Raw genomic sequence first — 22,746 nt, forward strand, 5'->3', positions numbered from 1 at the left:
CACTTGCAAGTTAGATGAACTTAGAATAATACATAACGTCCTAATGTCGCAATACACAAATTTGGAGTTTTATCTTGTTTCTATCCACAAGTTTCCAGAGAAGGTTCATGCATTTACCATATTGTTGCGCCGCCATTAAGATACTGAAAGAAATACGGAACAACAGAACTATAGAATTGAGAATATAATTGATTTTAAGTGACTAATGGATATTTTCATAATGCCCACTTTGTTAGTAATTGTAAGAGTTTTTATATCTTAAATTATAAAGAGGATATTTTCAATCGTTTTTACACAAGTTTAAATTTTTCCTAACGTAAAGAAGAAAGCGTACTGCATGCATCTTTTAAAACTGATAAAAATTTAAAGTAAAATTACAAAAACCTGAATCCTATTTTTTTATTTTTTAGAAAATAATTGGCACAATTGACTTCTGTAATTTTACTAATATTCCACTGTATTATCTATCATGATTATATCGCCGCTTAATTCAAATGGTAATTATAAGTCAAGACTCGTATAATTAAGCATTTCTTGGTAATCATGAGCTTTATTTTTAATAAGATATTCAAATGTAGCTGGATATTACAAAGGTGGCATTCTCTCGTGTCATTATTCCACGATTTCATAGTTCTGATTGATGAAGTTTGTAGAAGAAACTATGCAAAACTTCGAAAATGTTGAATTAGACTTAATTCCATGATATTCTGAGTTCTAACAGTGCAGATCTTACTTGGTTGCCTTCTGAATTTCACCCTCGACTCTAGCTATACTGACATCAACTCTTCTATGGAATTTTGATCTCATCGTCCCAGGACAGTCAACACAGAAGAATCCTTCTCTCAGAACTCTCTCTTACAACAGGAGGATTGCTTTTTAAGTTATATTCAGATGGTATCAAGGGAAAAGAAACTGATAGCAAGCTGAACATTTAATGATATGTGTGAATCATAAATATAGATTATTAATTAAGTTTATTAGATCTATATAGCTTTACTTTCTAATATCTCGACTATTATTCTCATTCCATTTTCAATGAAAATGAAAATGCCTCTATTTTTATTGACAAGACTACGTCTTGTTTATAAAATCGTACTGTTGGCCTGTGTTACCAGCTTAGAGATATGAAGGAGTACATGTCAGGAGTTGCAATTTGGCACAGAGTATTTGGTGCCCAAATCATGTGCGCATAAAAAACCGTACTTGTAGGTAGTCAGGGGACTGAGAACTGAGTCAAAATAAAATACAAAATGGTGACACTCTACAAACAGGCAACACAGGCACCTCACCCCACCGAAGTCAGGTGGTGAGAGTATCACCCACAGTCGTTCTAGGAAGTGGACTCTAACCGATCCAAATAAAGGAAATTATTCGCCTGGATCAGTTTCTCAGTTAATTTTTATCGGCAGAACACGTGGTCGAGGACAACGTGGACATCACGGACAAGGTACCAGACCAATTCCGCCTAGCAGCGAAACGTGCCGCGTATAGATTTTAGCCACGCCGCTAAAGACGTTATATTACGGTTGTTGTTACATCCGATGAGATTATAGTCGGGTTAAACTGTATATTGTTTGTGCAAAATAAAAAAAATAATTTTGGGCGATACAATAGCCACGATTATTTTTTTTTTCAAAAAAATGGGAAATTTTGGTTACCATCGACAAAAATTCAACCCGGGCCGACACGCAACGGAGAGAAATTTCAACATTGGATAGGTTATTAGCGAGGTTGAGGCCGAAGTTTTAAACGCGAAGACGTGTACAGTACATTACAACTCATTCTATGTTATTTTCGCACATAGACTCAAAATGAATAAAGATACATAACTTCACATTGAAGATATATAACGATATAAAATATAAAGCATGTGTATAATTCTCCCAGCTCACGAATTGATTTACATTTTATAACAAAATACTTAATATTAAATTTTATTTACTTATTGAAAACAGAACATAAGCTATTTACGTTTTAACGCAACCCAACGCAATTAACCCAACGTTTTAATTCAATATTTAGCTAAAAAGACATAAATTCTTATTCTTCAGTCCTTTATTGAGTTACTTTTGGTACCTAAATTTTTCATATCGAAGAAAACCCAGCAACATTGATTACGTGGCAGTTTAGCTAAAATTTCCCCCGATTTTTTCAAATAAGTCCAGATTATCGGCTATCATGATTTTTATCAAATAAATTCGTAAAATCGATCAAATCTTACAGAAAATTGGCACAAACGCACTCGGCCATCAACCGCTTCAAATCCAAATCCATTTGCCGCGAATGGCGCTGTTCGCCGTAGCGGCATAATTTCGAACTAATGCTTATCATGGAGACTTGTCAACAATTGCTATCGCGAAACTGTGATATATTACAAAAAAATAAAAACCAAAATAAAAATGTATAAATTTAGAAAATCGTAAATTATTTTTTTTACGAATATTAAAAATTACACAATATATATAATATTATTTGTTAAAATGATATTTTCCGTTTCGATTCCACCGCCTTTTCAGTTAGTTAGCTGTAGTGTTAGGGAAGGGAGGATTATTTTTGTAATAAATATTATGGTTTCTTTTATATCTTGAGTCTTATATTAGTTATTTTGGTGGTAAGATGTATTAAAAACAAACGTGTTTTTTTTTTTTTAAATAAAGATATGTTTAACGTTATTAGTTGACAAGAACTACATAAACTTTCAAGGTTGATTCCTGTTTATAAGGTAAGTTAACCCTAAATATAAAACCTGTAGAAAAAATAATAATAAAAACATTTAATTATATTCATGCATTTCAGGTATTTTTAATTAACTGGAACTTGACATTTAATTTGTTAATTAACTCAATTAAGAGTAATTAGTATGAAAATTACTCAATTTCCTAATTGCAATTTCATCTTATTATATATTATTAAATAGCAGGTGTTTTATGTACAGTACATTTTCCATAGCAATTTTTAAATTTATTTAATGATTTTTCCAGCTTGATTTAAAGAATTTACGGCAAAGAATCTTTCTGGCAGAAGGTAATTTGTGTACACGTGTATATGTATATACAGATGTATAATAATATACGTATATACATTATAAATTAGGTATGTATACAAAACATATATGTACGGTACATACACAATATGTTTACTTATTGTATACGTACATAATTTATAATGTGTATGCGTATATTATTATAAATAATTTGTGTATCTGTGTATACATATACACAAATTACTGGAAAGTAAATTCTGCAAGAGTTGAATAATTTATTTCTCAGATTTATATACAGTATTTGAATGTTATTTTCAAAATTCGAATCGATTTTTATCTGTCAACCTGATGCATTAAGTTTTAATAAGTCTTTATTTTGATACAAATAAATATTGGGTTATTTAAGTATTTTACAAAATATATTTTTAATACAATAGAAAAAAAATGAGTGTTTCAGTTGGTTGCACTGAATAAGGAAAATTTCTAGTTATTTTTTTTTTTTTTAAATATTACAACACCTTTAAATAGAAATTGTTGAGTAGATTTTTTTATTTATGTTATGTATAAATTTTGAATTAAGTTTATCACAATTATCATAAATAATAATAATTTAATTACTACAATGAGAAGATTAAATTGTTACTTTTCAGATTTATTCCCTACTATAATTTATGTAATGGCTAAGTTTGAAAAATTGAAAAAAAAAAAAATTTATTTTCAAATATTTCAAACTTATAATATGTATATTATGTGAATGAATTATATTTAAAATTACTTTCAAATAAATCATAGTATAGTGTGGCATTTTTATTATGACTTTTTTAATTTATTGCTGGATTAAAATGTTGTTATTTCTTTAAATTATTATATGATACAAATACTGCTATAGATGATGATTACAGTTAAAATAGTTTAAATATTATTTAATTTCATTGCATGATTTATATATTGTTTCATTTTATATTGCTTATTTATTATTATAAGAAATTGCTTAAATTTGTTTACATGTTAAATTTACGTTTTATTTATTAAATATCTCACAAACACTGGCAGCTCTTGTATTAAGAAAGTGGTGGGATCAGGTTAAAAACTTATTTAGGTTGTAGAATTTTAGCATAAGTAAGAAAACAACAAACATGCTTATTTTTGATTGGTTTAAAATTTGTTTATACAGGTTTGGTATTAGCAAAGTTATGAAGAATTACATGATTACAGGTTCAAAATATATAATTACAGTAAACATTAGCATCAACAATTTAGTAAAATGAACAATAATGGAAACTGACAAAAAGTTTTAATAGTCATTAAAACAAATGCAATAAATAAACAATTTTCAATAAAAACAAGTAACAATAGTTCATAAACAAGAGAATTAATATATATTTATAAATCACAAAATAAAATTAAAGAATTGGAAAAAAATAAATGTAATAATTAACTACAAAATAATATAATTATATATAAACCACAAAAGATTGTAAAACATATGGTAATTCGTACACTTCTGAATACAGTTAAGCAGTGTAAGAGTACCCAATGAATCCATATTTTGCCAGTGTGCTAACTAGTAGCAACAGTGTTCAATCCTATGTCTAATTTTCCTTACACTATTTAGTTGGGGACTGGCTCAAGTATTGTAGAATGTAAGAATAATTTGTTAATTAAGATGGTTTTATGGACTTAAAGATGGACTTATCATACAGGAGAACCATTGAAGACAAATAGGAATGAATTTAGACTTTATTGGTATCAGCTACATGAAAATGCATTTTAGGTATCACATTCTGGAAGTACAACTTAAAATCTACAAAAAATACAGGTACAACTAGGAGATACGAACTGATGAGGAGTATGACACTCAAAATGCATTTTCATGTAGCTGATACCAATAAAGTCTAAATTCAATCCTGTTTGTCTCCAATGGTTCTCCTGTATGATAAATTTGTAAAAAGTGACACTATAAGCTTTAAATCCTTTAAGAAGGGATTAATGTTACTTTAAAGACATTCCTATCTTGGTCACTTAATCTAAATATATATCTGAGTGAGATGGCCACCAAGATGGAGTTTAATTTATATTAAACTAGCTGCATGGTTCCAGCATTGCTCAGGCTTTTGAGTAGCGGGAGATTGGTGAGATTGAGTTGGGGGAGAGTGATAAAAACAATGGTCTTGGTAACTAAAATGCACATTTATTGACTCAATAAATAATGAAATTGCAAAACAAAAAAATTGCTTAGGTTAAAGTTAAAAGGAGTGGTACCCTGACATGTTTGTCCCATAGACTTAACATTGTATTTTGCCATTTCACTATGCATGAACCATTATACCTTTCTCAAGTCTCTTTTCAGCTGCATCATCTACAGGATAAGAGCTTTAATTTGTTATCTGAACCATGTTTTTAACCCCAGCCATTTACTCAAACTAAGTCAGACAAACTAAAACTCTCTTTCAATTAATATATGTATCTTAAGCAGTTTTACAGGAAAATTTTGGGCTTGGCCACATGAGTGAGGTAACCACAAAGTGAGGTTTTACTGTACTTATAATTCTATGGTTTTTAAATGTAAATCAATTTTTAATTATGTGTCAAAGGTAACTGAAGAGGAAAATATTGCTTGAAATATGTCTTGCATATAGATGGATAAATCAAGTTTGTTTATTGGTCAATAAAAGAGGATTTTAAAAATGTCCATGCATTACAAGATAACAACCTATATTTATAATGTTAAACACAATGATATACTATTGTTGCCTTCCATATTGTTAAGTTGTTATAGTTCATTTCAGTCGTGAATAGTTTTTCTTTCTTTTTAATTACTTTTAATATCATTTTTACATTCTTATTTTAATATATTCCATCAGCAGAATTTTAATCTTGCTTGCCAAATGGCTGAAGCAGCAGACATCTATCTGCTACTATGAGAGATCTGTGTTTAAATCTGGGTTGGATTCTCAAATTTTTCATGAGTGATCTGGTCTTTATATCATTTCCATCTATCATTATTCAAATACCCAATTGCAAGCATGATTGAACATGTAATGGATATGAAGTAAATGATGCCTACAAGGTAAAAAGCAGGAAAGAATATTTTAAAAGTCCAGTATTTTATTTAATGGATGTCCTATTTTTCTTATGTCTTCTGTTTAAAATAACTTTTATATAAATAAACAACAAGTTTAATGGGATGAAATTATAATAATGCACTCAATGAAAAAAGAACTTAATTATTAATTCATCCATTATATTTATTTTTAATATATTAGAAAGAAGAAAAATAAAATAAAAACAGAATTAAAAGGATCTTGAGATGGGAGTTAAGGTGGTAATGAAGGTTAAGTGAAAATAAAATATTGTCCAAAAACTCATGACAGAAGTCTGTTGAATGGATAATAGCTAGTTTGAATAACAAAGAGAATTTGAACAAAATATTTAAAATTATAAAATTAAAATTTCAAAGGATAATAGCTAAATTTTTAATGTTGTGACATAAAAAATTTGAAAAATAAAATTATTAAATAGAACATCATTAAGTAAATATGTTTCTATCTTTATTTTTTCATATTTAATTTTTTTTTATTCATTTACAAAAAACTGGATTCTGAAAATAGAATTTTTAAATTGTGAAAATATTTAAACCAAACAAAAAGTAAAATATTTTGAAGGCAGATTACATTTTTGTAAGTATGTAATGTTGTTTTACCATACTTATCATAATTTTCTTTATAAATTGTCATTCTTATACTTTTATTGCATTCAATTCTTGTCATATTTACTTTTTCTTTCTTTTTGGGACTAACTTTTATTTGTACTTTTCATTTTCTTTCTACTTTTGGTGATCCCTTCTTCATTTCTGATGTTTATCCATTTACTTAGTGGCTAAACATGACCTTTTTTTTCTTCTGTACAATACACTATTTTCTGTCTGAAATATATTTTAATAAATACTATTATGAATTGATATGAATAACTGAACTTGAATTTATATATTGTAAAATATAACTTGTTTTTCTCTACATGAAAATTCATTTTTTATATGCTTTTAGATAACTTGCTTTGTATTGTTTTCAAATCCTACAATTGAAATTTCATTCACTTCTAATCAAGATTGATGTACAAAACTTTGAGGATATAAGTCTGATGACAATGCATTTTAATGATGTTTTAGGGATGGCCCCACCACATCATCTTCCTCACCCTGAAACCTAATAAACATAACTAAATGTAGAATTTAATCATGATGTACAGTACATGTATGTGTGAATGCACTGTAGTGATGTATATGGTAGAGTGGCTCTATCCCTCTTGAAAAGCATGACCAATAAAAGCTTTTTTTTAAAATACATTAAAATTATTGTTTTACGCAAATTTATTTTCAGTATCTTTCTTCTTTGCTTCATGTAAAATAAAAGAAGTTACATTTACATATTCTACTCACACTTATTAATACTGGAGTGGAAGCATATCACAAAACCGTCTTTGTAGTACCTTTTAAACAGTACTTCAATAGCTTTTCTTGATAATGACTAACATTTTTGATCTTTCAGCTGGATCTTCTGCAGGTCAAACATAAACAGTGCATTTTAAAATGTTACATTAATCAGATTTGATTTGATTAGATTAATTTGATTTAATCAGATTTGATTAATGGAACATTTTAAAATGCATCATTTATGTTTGACCTGCAGAAGAACCAGCTGAAGGATCAGAAACATTAATCATTATCAAGATAATAAGTTACTGGAGAATTGTTTAAAAGGTACTACAAAGAAGGTTTGGTGTTACATTCACACATTGTTTACTTCTTGATTGATTATTTTTTATTTATTCTTCAAAATTATCTATAAATTGTTGATGTTGATATTGAATATTCTCTTGGCTCTGCTACTTAATAAACTTTTATTGTTTCATGTTATGTTATATATTTGTAGAGTAATAAAGTTTAACATTTAGAGCATTAAATCTATATATAAAAAATGAATTTTGGAACAAAATTTATTTAAATGTTTTTGATATATTCTATTCTTTTTTGATAATTTATATAGTACATGAATACAATTATTTTTTATGATTAAAATTAATTTATATGAACAAAATTTATATAAAAAGATATCTAGTGAACATCTAATGTATTATATAATGAAATAAATGTTATAATAATGACCAATTTGTTTTTGTTGTTTGTAGAAATTTTATATTTAAAACTGATTTTGAAGAAAAATTAATTCATAAAAATGGCTATAAAATGAGAATTTTTGAAAAAATATATTATTTTTAACATTTTTTAAGAGAATTTATTTGGTAATTTATTTTCAAATTTAAAGTTTATGAAATGATTTAAAATTTTAATTGTATTTGAATGTAAATTACCTTCAATTAATTGCTGATACATTATATCTAAATAAATTTATAAACATAAAATTATAAGCAAAAAGATATTATAGGTCTTTGACCATTAATTTTGCAAATTGAGCAATTTAAGTAAGTCTTTTTTTTTCATGATAATATATGTATTGTTATTGATAAAATAGTCTCACTAATGTGGTAAATAACTTAATAATTATGACTGATGATCAAAAGAACTGGAGATATACCATAATGAGAATTTTAAGAAATTTATTTTTTCCATTTTGCATTAGTAAACATATAATGGATTCAACAGTGCCAACACTAAATGTGCCTGGAGAGATTACTTTCATATTACAGTGTGGACTTATCAAAGATTCAGTTACAGTTGATGTTTCAGATCTTAATTTAAAATCTTTGAAAAACGTTGCCTGCAACTTTATTGATAAAAAGGTTTGTAGATTTATTGTAAAATAATTTGTATTAAATTGAAAATGAAATAATATTTTTCAAATTTAGATTAGGAATTACTTATTTTAACAGTAAATTTAAAACTGTAAGCTAATTATTTGTTCTTTGTAAATTTTTATTACTATTATATGTATATGTGTATATATATATATATATATATATATATATTAGTTTATTATATATATGTATATAAGTCTGCAGTATCTTTGTAAGTCATTTTGTATTTGCTACAGATATCACAAACATTCTTTTTGGCACATGAAACCAGGGGTGCCTGAATATTAGGGCATTTGTCCTCCCCCTTTTGTCTTAGTTGTCCTTTTCCTAATTCCAAAGGGAGCCCCCAAACAACAGAAAACTTCTAGCCTATTTGACAAGTATAAAAGAAACTAATGAATAATATTTGTCCATTGTGCCATGCAACTTTATCATATGTTGATCAAAATAACATTTCTTGTTTTCAAGGCCTAGTTAGTCTAAGTGCAACCAGTGCCACCTTGTGGGAGTGCTGATTCGACATTGAACCATAGAGTTTGCAGCTTCTTGCATCATGTATAATGCCCTTTTTTATAGTCTGTGGGCGAGATTGAAATGTGTATTGAAAATATGAGTATAATAACAATACAGCTTTATATATTCCACATTATCATTTTTGCATTTACAAACATATAGATCATACATTTTTCTGACACTCAAATAATGTTCTAGGTATTCCCTCTTTGAAGCACATTACTGTCACAGTACAACAATTTTGAGAAATGACTGAATATGATCAGTAATACCTTGTTTCCTGTCATTAGAAATGACCTTTTATTTTTGATGATTTTTTTTTTTTTATCAGATTCTGGTAGTCCAGTAAGCAAATCTTTTTTCTTGTTATGAAAGATATAAATCAGTTTCTGACTGATATTCAGTGTTCCAAGATTATTTGTGTACTTGTGGTATCACCTACACACAATACTGAAATGATTTTGATCTCCTAGAGCAGTGTTCCTCAACCTTTTTCTACTTGCGGCACACCTATGACTGAACACGGCACAGCAAAATGTTATTCCTGTCAAAAATGTATGATATGATACTATTAATAGAATTACTAACCTATTATTATTATTAAACAGACATCAACACCTGTGAGCAAATTTATTTTACATTTAATTTCTTAGAATACATAAAAATGCATGGCTTGTAATAAAGAATAAACAAATGTCATCTTATTTCATCAGTACTGCAGCAGAGAATGAAATACAAGCATAAGAAACACAGCAACTGTGATAAAAATATATAAATAAAACTTGAAATTAATAGAATATGTAAAAGTTCACATCACACCTTTCACCTTGTGATGGCACACCAGTTGCGGAACATTGTCCTAGAGATTACCTTGTCATTTGTTTTTCTACATTTCTCAGTGCATAATGTAGTTTTTTTCCCAAAGAAATGATATTTTTCAGTTCTCAAAAGCTTGTAAAAAGACTTGTAAATATACTGTTTTTGCTCACGTGAAATACGGGTCATACATTTAAATCTACAATGCTGCATACAATCTTTGGTTGTAATTACCTTTCTCACTTTCACAACTTTGCCTCTCTTACGTAAAACTCAAATCCTTGTCCTTTCTTTTCTTTCAGATGTTAACCTTCTGTGTGATCAGGTCTAATATTGTTTTATGTGATCTCCAAAAGTGATTTTTTGTTAGCCTCCTGACCAGTCTCACCACCTTCATGTTCATGTTGTTCTGTTTCTGATGTGTGATCTCTATTTTTACCAGACATACTTGGTTTGACCTATAACTACTAACAACATAAGTAGTACTGGCTTCCTCGGCAGTAGCTGTTGCAGATCCTACAACATGCAGAGAAGTAGAAACATGTTTGAAACATTGAAACAGCAAATTATAGTACAGGACAGTAAAAAAATAATTTAATGTAGTCAGTCATTTTAATTAATCTATGGTATATTATCTATGGTAAACAGTAATATTGCATAAATTCATAGTTATAATGAAAACACTGTCATTATGTCTTACCTTTGCATTTTGTTACATCAGCTGTTTCCATTATATTGATGGTCATAGTCTATTCTTTCTCCAGGAGACATACTGCTTATGTTCACGTTCACTGCTTGAAGTGACATTGCTATTGTCACTAGGTGCATACTTAGCACCAATACATAAATATGGTTTTTCTGATTTTTCTAATAAAGCTGTGAACTCATATTTATTCATTTTTCACATAAAAAGTAGCAAAATCTGCATGAAATCCTCCACACACTTAGCAGAGGTCAGTCATATTGTATGTGATCAATAAGACATGGTATAATTGATCAAAGTAATTAGAACCATGTAGCACTGAAGAAAGTGGCCACAATGCAGATACATCTTTGTAATATGAATCTTGAGAGCATATAATTGCACTTGGAATAGCATACAGAATGTGATATGTAATTACAGCAAAAAAAGTATGGAGATATTGTGTACCAGGAAGAGTCCTGATACACAGTATCTCCATACTTTTTTCTGATATGTCAGTTAGAACCCTGTAATCCTAAAGCAATAAAATACAACCTAGAATCACTTTGCTTTTCTATAAAAGAGATGATTTATCATTAACAGTGACTTTGTTACTGATATTACATTGATTAAATATATAAATAAGTTGCTGTAGAAAAAATTATATTGAGAATTAAATACATTACTAAACTAAAATAAAAAATAATTTTTGACTTCTGTATATAATAAAATTCAAATACACTAGTGACTCAATATAATGTAATCTTTGGGTCAAAAAATTTGGCTTTGTATTGTATGGCCAAAGAGTTCCTTATGCTAATAAACCACACAGTCAAATTCAAAAAGTCTGACTGTGTTGTAAGGAGTAATTCTTTCTACTATGTATACAAACAGGCCATGTTGCATGGCAGCCATTGTTTATCAACTTACCATTCACCCTATCCAAACACTTTCTATCATCTATTTTATTTTGACTTTTACTGTGTCAGGATACCCAATGATTAAGCTATGTTTATGCAATGGTAAGTACAATATAACGTACAGTTGGCAAAGTATTGCAAATTGAATCAATTGATTTTGAAATGTACTGTTACTACCAATTTAAATCCGTTACATACAATAAAATGAAATAAAAACAGCAAGCTCTGAAGAGGCTGGATGCTAATTGGGGTTTGTAAGCTGCTTATGTTCTATCAAAGCACATTATTTTGTTTCACTAGTTTAATGAATAATTGACACAGTTTTATTATCTTAATATTTTCAAAATTGATGTTTCATTTATAATATGATTATAAACAGAAATAACAACAAGCATGCCTTTCAAATCTAGGTCTAGTAAAAAAATTTTTGAAAAAGTTTATATTGATTACACACTATATTTCTGTGCAAATAAGAGCATACTCTTGTGTGAAAATTGCTTGTTTTTACATTTTAGAAACATATATCCTGCTTTGCTTAATAAGAGCAGTTGTGTGTGTCATTTTGTTTTGGCTTATAAGAGTACTGCACTGCTATGTTAATATAAATTAACTAGCTGACCCGGCCACGCGTTGTTGTGGCTCAAAATGTATCTATTATAAATATATAACATTTCCCTCGTGGGGTGAATTTCAAAAAATCCCTCCTTAGTGTACAGTACATTCTCTTGACGTACCCTATGAAAACGCATCTAAAATAGTATAATAAAAGCCAAGTTCTTCACAGTAAGCCTTAATCCTGTCCCTCTCCCCGCTGGGAAATATCGAAAAATCCCTTTTTAGTGTATATTCTGTTGACGTAACCTATTAAAAACACAAAAAACTGCATGTAAAATAGTATAATAGAAGCAGAGTTCTTCACGGTAAGCCTTAATCCCGTCCATCTCCCCCCAGTAGGGGGAATTTCGACATGTATATTATATAAAAACACGTGCGTATTTGAATGCAACGTTGTGTCAAAATTTCAAAGGAATTGGTAGGAACAAACAAACGTTATATTTTATTTATATAGATAGATAGAAAATGATCTGCTTTAGTCCATTCTCACAGAAAAGCATAATGCCTCACAGAAAAGCAAACCGTAGGCACCAAAAAACCTTACACACGCTGTTTCTAGCAATCAAATTAATAAGCACAAACGTTTTCGGCCGTTTTGAAAGCATGTGTAAGGTTTTTTGGTGCCTACGATTTTAAATTAGTTCTAGCTTTGTGTGCAGAGATTAGAAAAGCAAACTTAAGTCGTCGGAAGTTAGCGCCATCTGTTGGACATGAAAGCCTTAATCCATATATTTTTGAAAGGGGAAAAATGGTGGTCTTCACATATGCCACAAACCTTCGCGGGAGTGTATTAAACAACTTTCCGAAGTTTCATGGCAATCAGATAAATGGTGTGGTAATGCATGAAGGACAAACACACACACACACACACACACATTCGTTTTTATATATATAGATGTAAATGTCACTGAACAGTTACTGTATCAGTACATCTCTGTGGTAACCATTATTAGAAATAGAAGCCTAAATAAAAAAAAATGCTTTCAATACTTATTAAGTTTTAAAAATACTATGTTATTACTATACTATAAGTTTTTAAAAATAGTGAGGTTTTTAGGAACTTTGTGGAATATAGTACCAATTTTTGTTCCATTTGTAAGAGCATGCTCTAAATGTGCAGAAATATGGTTTGTGATATTGTCTGTGATATAACTATATATGAGGGTCGTCCCAGAAGTACCTGACCTGACATATAGATGGCAGTACTTGTTTGAAAAAAACGACTGTGTTCGAAAGTATCAACCTTATAAAGCTTAAGTTTGAAGTTAGAAGACGCTACATTGTTTAGTATTTGTTTGACAGCCATCAATAGTGAACAATCTCAGTGAATTTGTAAACATGGAAAAAATTGGTCATCGTTATGTGATACAATACTTTCATTTGAAAGGTTTCAGTCCAACCAATATTAAAGCTGAGCTAGATTCTACTCTGGGGAGTCTGCTCCCTTGTTTACAACAATAAAATATTGGGTGGCAGAGTTTAAACGAGTCCGTACGAGCTGCCAAGACGAACATCGCAGTGGTCGACCAAGTGAGGTGACCATGCCAGAAATGGTAAAAAAAAATCCTCAAAATGGTATTGGATGACTGTTGACTCAAAGTGCAAGAGCTAGCAGACATGGTAGGCATTTAAAAAAGTGCTGTACATTGCATTTTGACTGAAAATTTGGACATGAGAAAGCTTTGCGCAAGATGGGTGCCATGTTTGCTCACATTGGGACAAAAACAGCATCGTGAGGATGTTTCAATCAAATGTTTGACAATGTTTTGCAGCAACAAAGCTGAGTTTTTGCGTCGATTCATAACCATGGATGAAACATGGGTTCATCACTTTACACCTGAGATGAAAGAACAGTCAAAACAACAGACTGAAAGGAGAGAATTGGCTCCAAAGAAGGTGAAAACAGTTCCATCTGCTGGTAAGGTCATGGCGTCAGTTTTTTGGGATGCACGTGGGATAATTTTCATTTGGTGAGTATTATTCAAACTTATTGCAGCATTGAGTGATGAAATCAAGAAAAACGGCCACATTTGGCAAAAAAGAAAGTGTTGTTTCATCAAGACAACGTACCAGTTCACACATCCATTATTGGAATGGCAAAAATCCATGAGTTAAGGTTCGAATTGCTTCCTCAAGCACCCTATTCGCCAGATTTAGCCCCCTTGGATTATTTTCTCTTTCCAAACTTGAAAAAATGGCTTGTTGGTAAAAGATTTGCCAACAATGAAGAGGTGGAGTCTGCGGTTGATGGCTATTTTGAGAAGCTCGACAGTTCTCACTATAAACAGGGGATTGAAGCTATTGAATATTGCTGGGAAAAGTGTATTGAGCTAAAAGGAGACTATGTTGAAAAATAAAGATATGTTTTCTCAAATTTTTTGTTTTTGTTAGGTTGGGTACTTCTGGGACTACCCTCATATGATATTGTTATATCACATGGACAAAAAGTACAGATATTCTTTTTTATAGTTATATGCTACTATTTGAATTAAAACTTATTATTTGAAACTACATTTTAATAAATTGATTATATATAAAGCACGCAGCCTAATCTAATATTTTTTTACTAAGAAGTTACTAATACTATAACATAGTACATACATTTCTGGTATAGCCTGTCTACTTGGATCTTGTTTATTAATAGTACTTATTATACTGGTGTAGTTTCTAATTAACAAATAGAGGAGAACAGTCAAAAGTCAAAACAAAATATCTTTATTTTCACAGGTAAAAGTAAAGATATTTTGTTTTGACTTTTGACTCTTTGCCTCTATTTGCTAATTATAAACTACACCAGTATAATAAGTTCTATTAATAAACAAGGTCCAAGTAGACAGGATATACCAAAAATTTATAAGAATAAGAACATAGAAGTAAAAAGAATTAATAGTACAGTACATACATGTTTAAATATGTACTAGGATATGTATGAATGAATAAATCAGATTATGCCAAAATATAAAGTTTCATTTTTGGTTTTAATTTAAAAACAAAAAGTTCATTTTTTGAAAATGTTCATAATAATGATAAAATGATTAAAAAAAGAACATCTAAAGTAATTTAAGGGTTTTGTATATGATGTTATGATTGTTAATACTTTAGTATTTTTATTCTGAAGTTTGTCTACATTTTATTTTTTGTATATTTTTTATTAAAATAAAACACATTTAAATCAAAATCATATTTTAAGAAGTAAAACTTTTTTATAAAAATTGCATTTTATTTCTTTTAGTTTCCAGAACATGGTCTTAATAAATTAAATGAGAGATTGATTCTTTTTCGTCATGATTATAATTCTACTAATATGCTTCTTCCTATAAATGTTGCTTCAGACGTCACAGAAGGTTCACTTTTGGAAGTTGTTTTATCAGGTTAGAATACTTATTTTAAATATAAAAAATTTTTATATACTAATCTTTTAATAATTTGAAATATGTATATTTTATAGCAAATAATCCATCAGATGATGTACAAATAATGCCACATTCTCTTAATGTACACTCTTATAAATCTCCAACATTCTGTGACTTTTGTGGAGAAATGCTATTTGGTTTAGTACGACAAGGTCTTAAATGTGAAGGTAAGTCATTTGTAACTGAAGGAAAATTTGATGTAAAATTAACAAAATGTAACTATTTTATTTAATTTGTTTTATTTATGTTTAGGTTGTGGTTTAAATTTTCATAAACGATGTGCATACAAAATTCCCAATAATTGTACTCATGCCAGAAGAAGAAAATCATCAACTAGTCTTTACCCTCGTGGTCAGTTAGACAATTTACAACATACATCTAGTAGTAACACTTCATTATCAGATGACAGTACAACTGTAAGTAAAATTAAATATTAACTTTTATAAATATAATAATTTTCAATAATTTTAAATATATATAATACAAGTACTTAGATTATTTCATTTTAATAAATTAAGATGCTTTTATAGCAAAAAAAGGACAATGTAATGTTCTCCAATAAAATATCAGGAATACAACTTATTAGAATGAAAAATAAACTGATATAAATGATAAAATTAACAAATTAAAATTCTCCTACATCAAATATAGTTTACTCAAATAATTCTTTTATAAATCAGAGAACTTTGAAAAAGAACAAATAATGTAAAAATGCATTTCTGTGGTTGGTTTTAAGTTTTAATTCTTTTGCTTTGCTGTTTTTTGTTCTAAAATTGTGATAGATAAGAAACAGTTAATATCTATTATGGTTATATTTTTCTGAATTAAATTTTATTAGTATAATTAATTTTTAATATTTAAAATTATTTATGATTTTATTTTTTAAAGTTGCTTAGTGGATCACCGTCTCGAGATAGAAGATCACCTTCTGTCAACATGGGTCGTCCTGCATGGGTTGAACGTGAATTAGCAGGAAGAATTAGAGTACCTCATACTTTTGTTGTTCACTCTTACACTCGACCAACAGTATGTCAACATTGCAAGAAATTATTAAAAGGTTTACTTCGTCAAGGAATGCAGTGCAAAGGTAATTTAGTAAATAAATGTTAAAATCAATGTTTTTATATTTTTTATTTTTTTATATTTTTTTTATATTTTTTACTTAAAATGTTAAAATCAATTTTATAAAAATTTTGTTTAGTAGTTATTAAAATATATTTTATATATACATATGTACGAACACACAGTGTGTATATAAAACTACTAATATAACACATCTGTAAACAGTTTAAACAGAATACAATATTATAAATACAAAAAAACTCCATACAGGTATACCTTGCCTTACGTCAATAATTGATTCCAGGAGAGGCGACGTAAGCCGAATTTACTTGTCTCCGAATTTACTCGTCACTAGGCTAAACCACAAATTACCATTTCCAGTTCTGTATTTTATTTATAAATGCATTTTTAATAATATGTGGTTAATAAGAATCTTACTAAAATTAAGCTTACTATCAAATACATTTTATACTATATTATATTTAGTACTATATTAAAAACTAATATAGTCCAGAAAAAAGTCATCTAAATTTACGAATACATGTACGTACAGCACATACTTGTAAATGTACATGTTTACAATTTGGTGATGTTTACCGTACATCGCGGACTCTTTATTTATCAATGTGGTTTCTCTAAGACATTATAAAATAAGATGATTTTTTAAGGTTAAATAACAAATACAGTTATTAAAATTATTTTGCGATTGTAGAAAATAAACTAATTTATGTTAAATTTACCGATATCGAGTGGCACTGACAATGACGCCAAATGGTAGATATTGGAACTACCATGGAAAACGCCAATAATGAGCACTTAAAAATCACTAAATAAGACAACAACACAGAAACACAGATGTTTTCATGTTTTGTTCTCTAGGATTTATGATGATTATATTAATATTTACTGTAAATGAACATATTTTAATATGATTTTATGTGCTTTTAACGCTTTTCTAGTGATATTACGACTTCAATATTTGTGGCGGATGGATGTAAAGTCGAATAAAATGACTTAAACTTGATTTTTATTATTCCATATACTTTTTTGACAAACAACATATAATTGAGAATGACGTAACTCGAGGTATACCTGTATTCTCATTCAGCAAGAATAACTCTTTAACCTATCCCTTGTTGAAATTTTTTTCCATTGCATGTTGCTCCATGTTGAATTTTTGTTTATGTTAAGTTTAACGAAAATTCCAGTTTTTGTTAGAAGTAAGAAGAAAAAAGTAATTGTAGCTATTGTATCATCCAAAATTATTGTTTATTCTGCATAAACAAAATAGACATATTAATAAATTAAAAACAAAAATAATTATATTTCAGAAGTTAGTTTTAATATAAAAATTATGCTGACTAGCAACATTTAGTGTCAAAAACGGCTCAATACAGAAACAAGATATCTTGGTTCCACCAGTCAAGGTCATTATGTTTCGACCTGAGATATTTCAGGAATACTAGGGGACAGGTTAATTAATTCAGAATTCTGTTCCATAAAGATATATGCATGTTATCATTGGTATGGAGATAATATCAAATGATATTTGATAACTTTTTTCTAAAATTTATACATTAATATATTTATGTATGATTGTACTGTTCATCAATATAATTACATGTCAATTATTTATTTATTGTTGTATCTAACCCCCCTGTAACAAGGTTCCCTTAATACAATAAAGTTGTTATATATATATATATATATATATATATATAATATCAAATGATATGTTTTATTTAATCTTGTTCTGTAATTTACTTCATTGATTCATAATTCAAATATTAAAATTCTAAATGTAAAAAATGTGGTAATAATAATTTATATGCTATAAAGAGTAATACTAAAGGAACCTAAAGGAATTGCTTCACTTTATCATTTTTAGTTAATGCATTGTGTAGCATACTTTAATACAATTTTTAAAAAAATTTATGAAAAGACATTATAACATATATTAGCTCTCAGTATTTACAATTAGGTTCCTTGGAAATCTCACGAGTACCAAATTTGTGATACCAAATAGGAATATCTATCTTCAACTTCTGCTGTCACTAACTTATATAATTTTGTTTCTAATGCTACAATACTTCATTTTGCTTTATTAATTAGTCATAAAATTTTCTTATAGTTATAAATCTTCATGTTATTAAAACATGGACATTATAATGCAAATATTAATATTGTATCTGATATCTATGGATTCATTTTTGACCTAATATTCTTGTATCAGATAAAAATTGTATGTACTTTGTTAAAATGATTTTAGAATAATATTAATTAAACATATGGAAAATATGATTATAGGAACTTATTTATACAAAGATCTGTGCTTGCATAATTTAATAGAATTTATAGTTTTAATCAGACGTCATATGTACAACAGAAGTTTAAATTGAACCTGAGAGATTTTTTTCCAAAATCTCAAGTAAAAATTGGACAACATGAATTATTTTAATTAGCTAAATAGTTAATTGCAAGAATGATTTATACATTTTCATTTATACTTGTTAAATGATAAAATATTCCAAATTTAATAATTTTGTGGCTATAGCATATTTTGCTATCTGAAATAGCATGGCACATTGGTTCTAATATTCTTTAGCTCAAAAAGAATCCAAGAATTTTACGAATGAGAAAAAAAAACAACTTATTGTATAGAAAGGCTGAAAATGATGTAAATAATGTTGTGCTTGAATACATTTAATGCAACATCTTGAAAAGTAGTAAAGTATTTTTCTTTATCATTTAGAACATGTTTGTATGAATTCTTTACAGATTTATAAAAGTCAAGTAAAAATTGATAAATTTTAAATTCAACAAAATTATCTAAAAGGTGAATTCTTTGTTCAGACAAAATAACTAATAAATTATATATTGCATTATACTATTCTATTATCATTATTATTAATGGCAAAAGAAGCTGAGATTTTTGTGTGTTATGTGTGTATATGTATATAACAAAGTTGATATAGTAAATTGTTTTATAACACCATAAACTATTGTTTATAAGTTTAAAAGATTTAAATTAATTAGTCAGTTAATTATAAAAGTTTAATGATTTATAAAATTCACTGGATGTAATTTTCATATTAATTAAAATTGAAGGAAAAGTTTATTGAAACAATCACCTTTCAATTCACTTTCTTGTCTGGAATACATCCCATGCTGACCTGACCTTTCCTTTTAATATATTTGGTTGCCAAAGTTTAAAAATTTCCTTAAAGCATGAAAAGATATATCTAATGTTAAAAGTGATTATGAAAAAAGGAACTTAAAAGTGAATGTATGAAAAGGTGATTGTTTTGACATATTTTAATTAATTATTTAAATTTAATTAATCTTCACTTAATTAAAATTGGAGACAATATGTTAATGTATTTTTATAATATGATTTTAGTTATTTCTAATTTTAATAGTTTATGAAAACTTTTAAGTTTACTAAATCTGAAAAGTTAGAAAATTTCTTTAAGAAAATAAGAAAATCTAGAATTTTTAGAAAATTTTATAATTATTCCAAACAAATAAAATTTCAGATTCAAATTATGAAATTTAAAATTATAAAACAGTGTGATAGTATGACATTGTACATTCAAAATCAAATTGAAAAATAGGTTTTTGTCAAATGATTTAAATAATAATAATTAACCCAAGGAATGTTGTAGTAGTTAATAAGGAAGTTTTAATTAAGAGTTTAAAGTAAGTCAAATTTAGTTTAACTCTTCTGCTTAAAATTATAAAAATTTTTAAATATTTACATTTAGCATTTTTTTTATATTTCATTTAAATAACATTATCACAGTTATATTAAAATTATCTGTATTTGTATATTATTTTGTTTGATTAAAAATAAATTAGTATACAGAACAGAATTATTTCAATCATGTGAATCTTTTGATATTTATTAGCATTTAAATAAAGAAAAGAACTATTTACTGATTACAAATTATAACTTTTACTATTATTTTTATTTAGATTGTAAATTTAATGTTCATAAGCGGTGTATGGAAAAAATACCTATGGATTGTGCTGGTGAAGCACCAAAGGAATGGGGTAATTATATATTTTTATTTTATTTTAATTAAAATTATTGTTTTTTCATAAATATAAAGTTTATTTGTATATACATATTAGCTAAGATACTGCTGCTTTACTTAGGAAAAAGATATGAGTATATTACTCTTACTTAATATATCAGAAAACATACACAAAAAATGTATATACAGAAAAAAAAAGTAGGTATTTATAACAAACTTTTAATATGATAATAGATCCTTTCAATATTAAAATAATTTTACATTGATAGGAAAAGGACTCAAGGGCAATCTGAGAAATAAAAATTGCAATAGTAATATATTCAGTACTGCATACATTTTGCTGAAATAACATGCTGACGAGTTTTTTATTGATGCCCACATTTGCCCATTAATGACCACATTATCTTATTGTATTTGAATTTAATGGTTCATTTCATATTCACTGGTCTCTGGTCTTCAACCTGTTTGTGTGAAAGACCTGATAAGAACCAAGTACAAACTATTTACTCTTACAAATAATATAATTCTATCAAAGCTTATAAAATCAAATTTTTGTAAATGGAAAGTAGCCTATATCTTTCTTAGGACTATTCTATCCTGAATATATGTACAAAATTTCATATAAATTGGTTCAGTTATTTTCATATGATTCTTTTCAGATATGAATTCAATATTGAATATATATAGGTATGTATGGAGCAATAAGATAGATTTTTTTACAAGAACAAACAGTCTATTAAACTACTAGAATAATAAAACTATGTTGAAACAATTTAAAATATGTAAGGAAAACATATAAATAATAGTTTCTGAATTAAAAATAACAAAACTTTTAAGAAAAAAAGAAAAAACAGAGGAAAGAGAAAAAACTTCTCTTCTTAAAACAAAAGAAAACAAAAAAAAATGCTGTTCAAAATTGATGTAGTTGAACCTGATTGTTCAAATGTACAAACTATGTCTTAGTCTAAGACCATGCACACAGGAGGTGTTTTGGGAGTTTAACCACTCCCATTTGGAAAGAATTAAAAAATTAAATAAAATTAAAATTAAATAGTATATTTAATTTTAATTTTATTTCCTTCAGTTCCTTCAGTAATTTTAATTTTATTTCCTGTTCAGTTCCTTCTTAATATAGTTTATTTTTACAATATAGTAAATTATTTTTTTTAAACTTGACCCTTTTAAGAACCCTGTGCATTAACTTGCTAGTGCCAAATATGTGAGGAGCATTTGGAAAGTAAGTTCTGATTAATCACAAGAATAAAAAATAATGTTTTAGTTATTTCTTTGTCAAAAGTTTACACAGATTTTTATTTATTTTTCAACATAATAACTTCCAAAATTAACAAACTTTATGAATCAGAGCACAAGCTTTTTTTATCACCTCATTGAAGAAGTCTGCTGTCAAATTCTTAATGAATGTTGATGATTCTTTTTATTATTGACAAATTGTTGCTCTGCTAAAAATACCTTTAAGTATAGAAATCAGTATCAGTACTGTCAAATATTCTGCAGACCAGTGATTGCAGAAAAGCACTGCTCTAGATCAACAGTCATCAATCTTTCTGACCTCATGGACCACTAAATTCACAATTTTGAATCCTCCGAACCACTATCATAAATTTTTTTAAACTGTATAAACATATATAGAATAAAGATCATAACAGTTCTATTTTATTTTACTTTATTAATAAGAAATTCACTTGTTTAATTATAACAAATTAGTGTGAAGTTTGTTGCTAATTGTTTGAAATGTTTATAGATTCTTGGTTTTTTTCCAGAAAGAACAACAATCTCACTGAAATTATTTATTGATAATAGTTATTTCGTGTTTGGTTTTAGATTCAAATAAAAAAAAATACCTCAATGAGTGAGAAAAACACAACCAAGC

The 22,746-nt window shown here is 27.6% G+C and overlaps 1 protein-coding gene across 1 annotated transcript in view; it reads left to right on the forward strand.

The window, feature by feature from the left end:
- Nucleotides 1–2,519: 2,519 nt before the first annotated feature.
- LOC136989610 (serine/threonine-protein kinase D1-like) overlaps nt 2,520–22,746 on the forward strand; it is a 66,141-nt gene continuing 45,914 nt past the window's right edge. Inside the window, exons 1-7 of the mRNA XM_067287828.1 lie at nt 2,520–2,722; nt 8,623–8,782; nt 15,576–15,714; nt 15,792–15,923; nt 16,009–16,172; nt 16,645–16,843; nt 20,794–20,871. Coding sequence (XP_067143929.1) covers nt 8,633–8,782; nt 15,576–15,714; nt 15,792–15,923; nt 16,009–16,172; nt 16,645–16,843; nt 20,794–20,871 — 862 coding nt within the window. The 5' untranslated portion in view covers nt 2,520–2,722; nt 8,623–8,632. The remainder of the gene's footprint in view (nt 2,723–8,622; nt 8,783–15,575; nt 15,715–15,791; nt 15,924–16,008; nt 16,173–16,644; nt 16,844–20,793; nt 20,872–22,746) is intronic.

The sequence above is a fragment of the Centruroides vittatus genome, unplaced genomic scaffold, assembly GCF_030686945.1.
Source record: "Centruroides vittatus isolate TY-2023 unplaced genomic scaffold, ASM3068694v2 scaffold_712, whole genome shotgun sequence".
NCBI lineage: Eukaryota > Metazoa > Arthropoda > Arachnida > Scorpiones > Buthidae > Centruroides > Centruroides vittatus.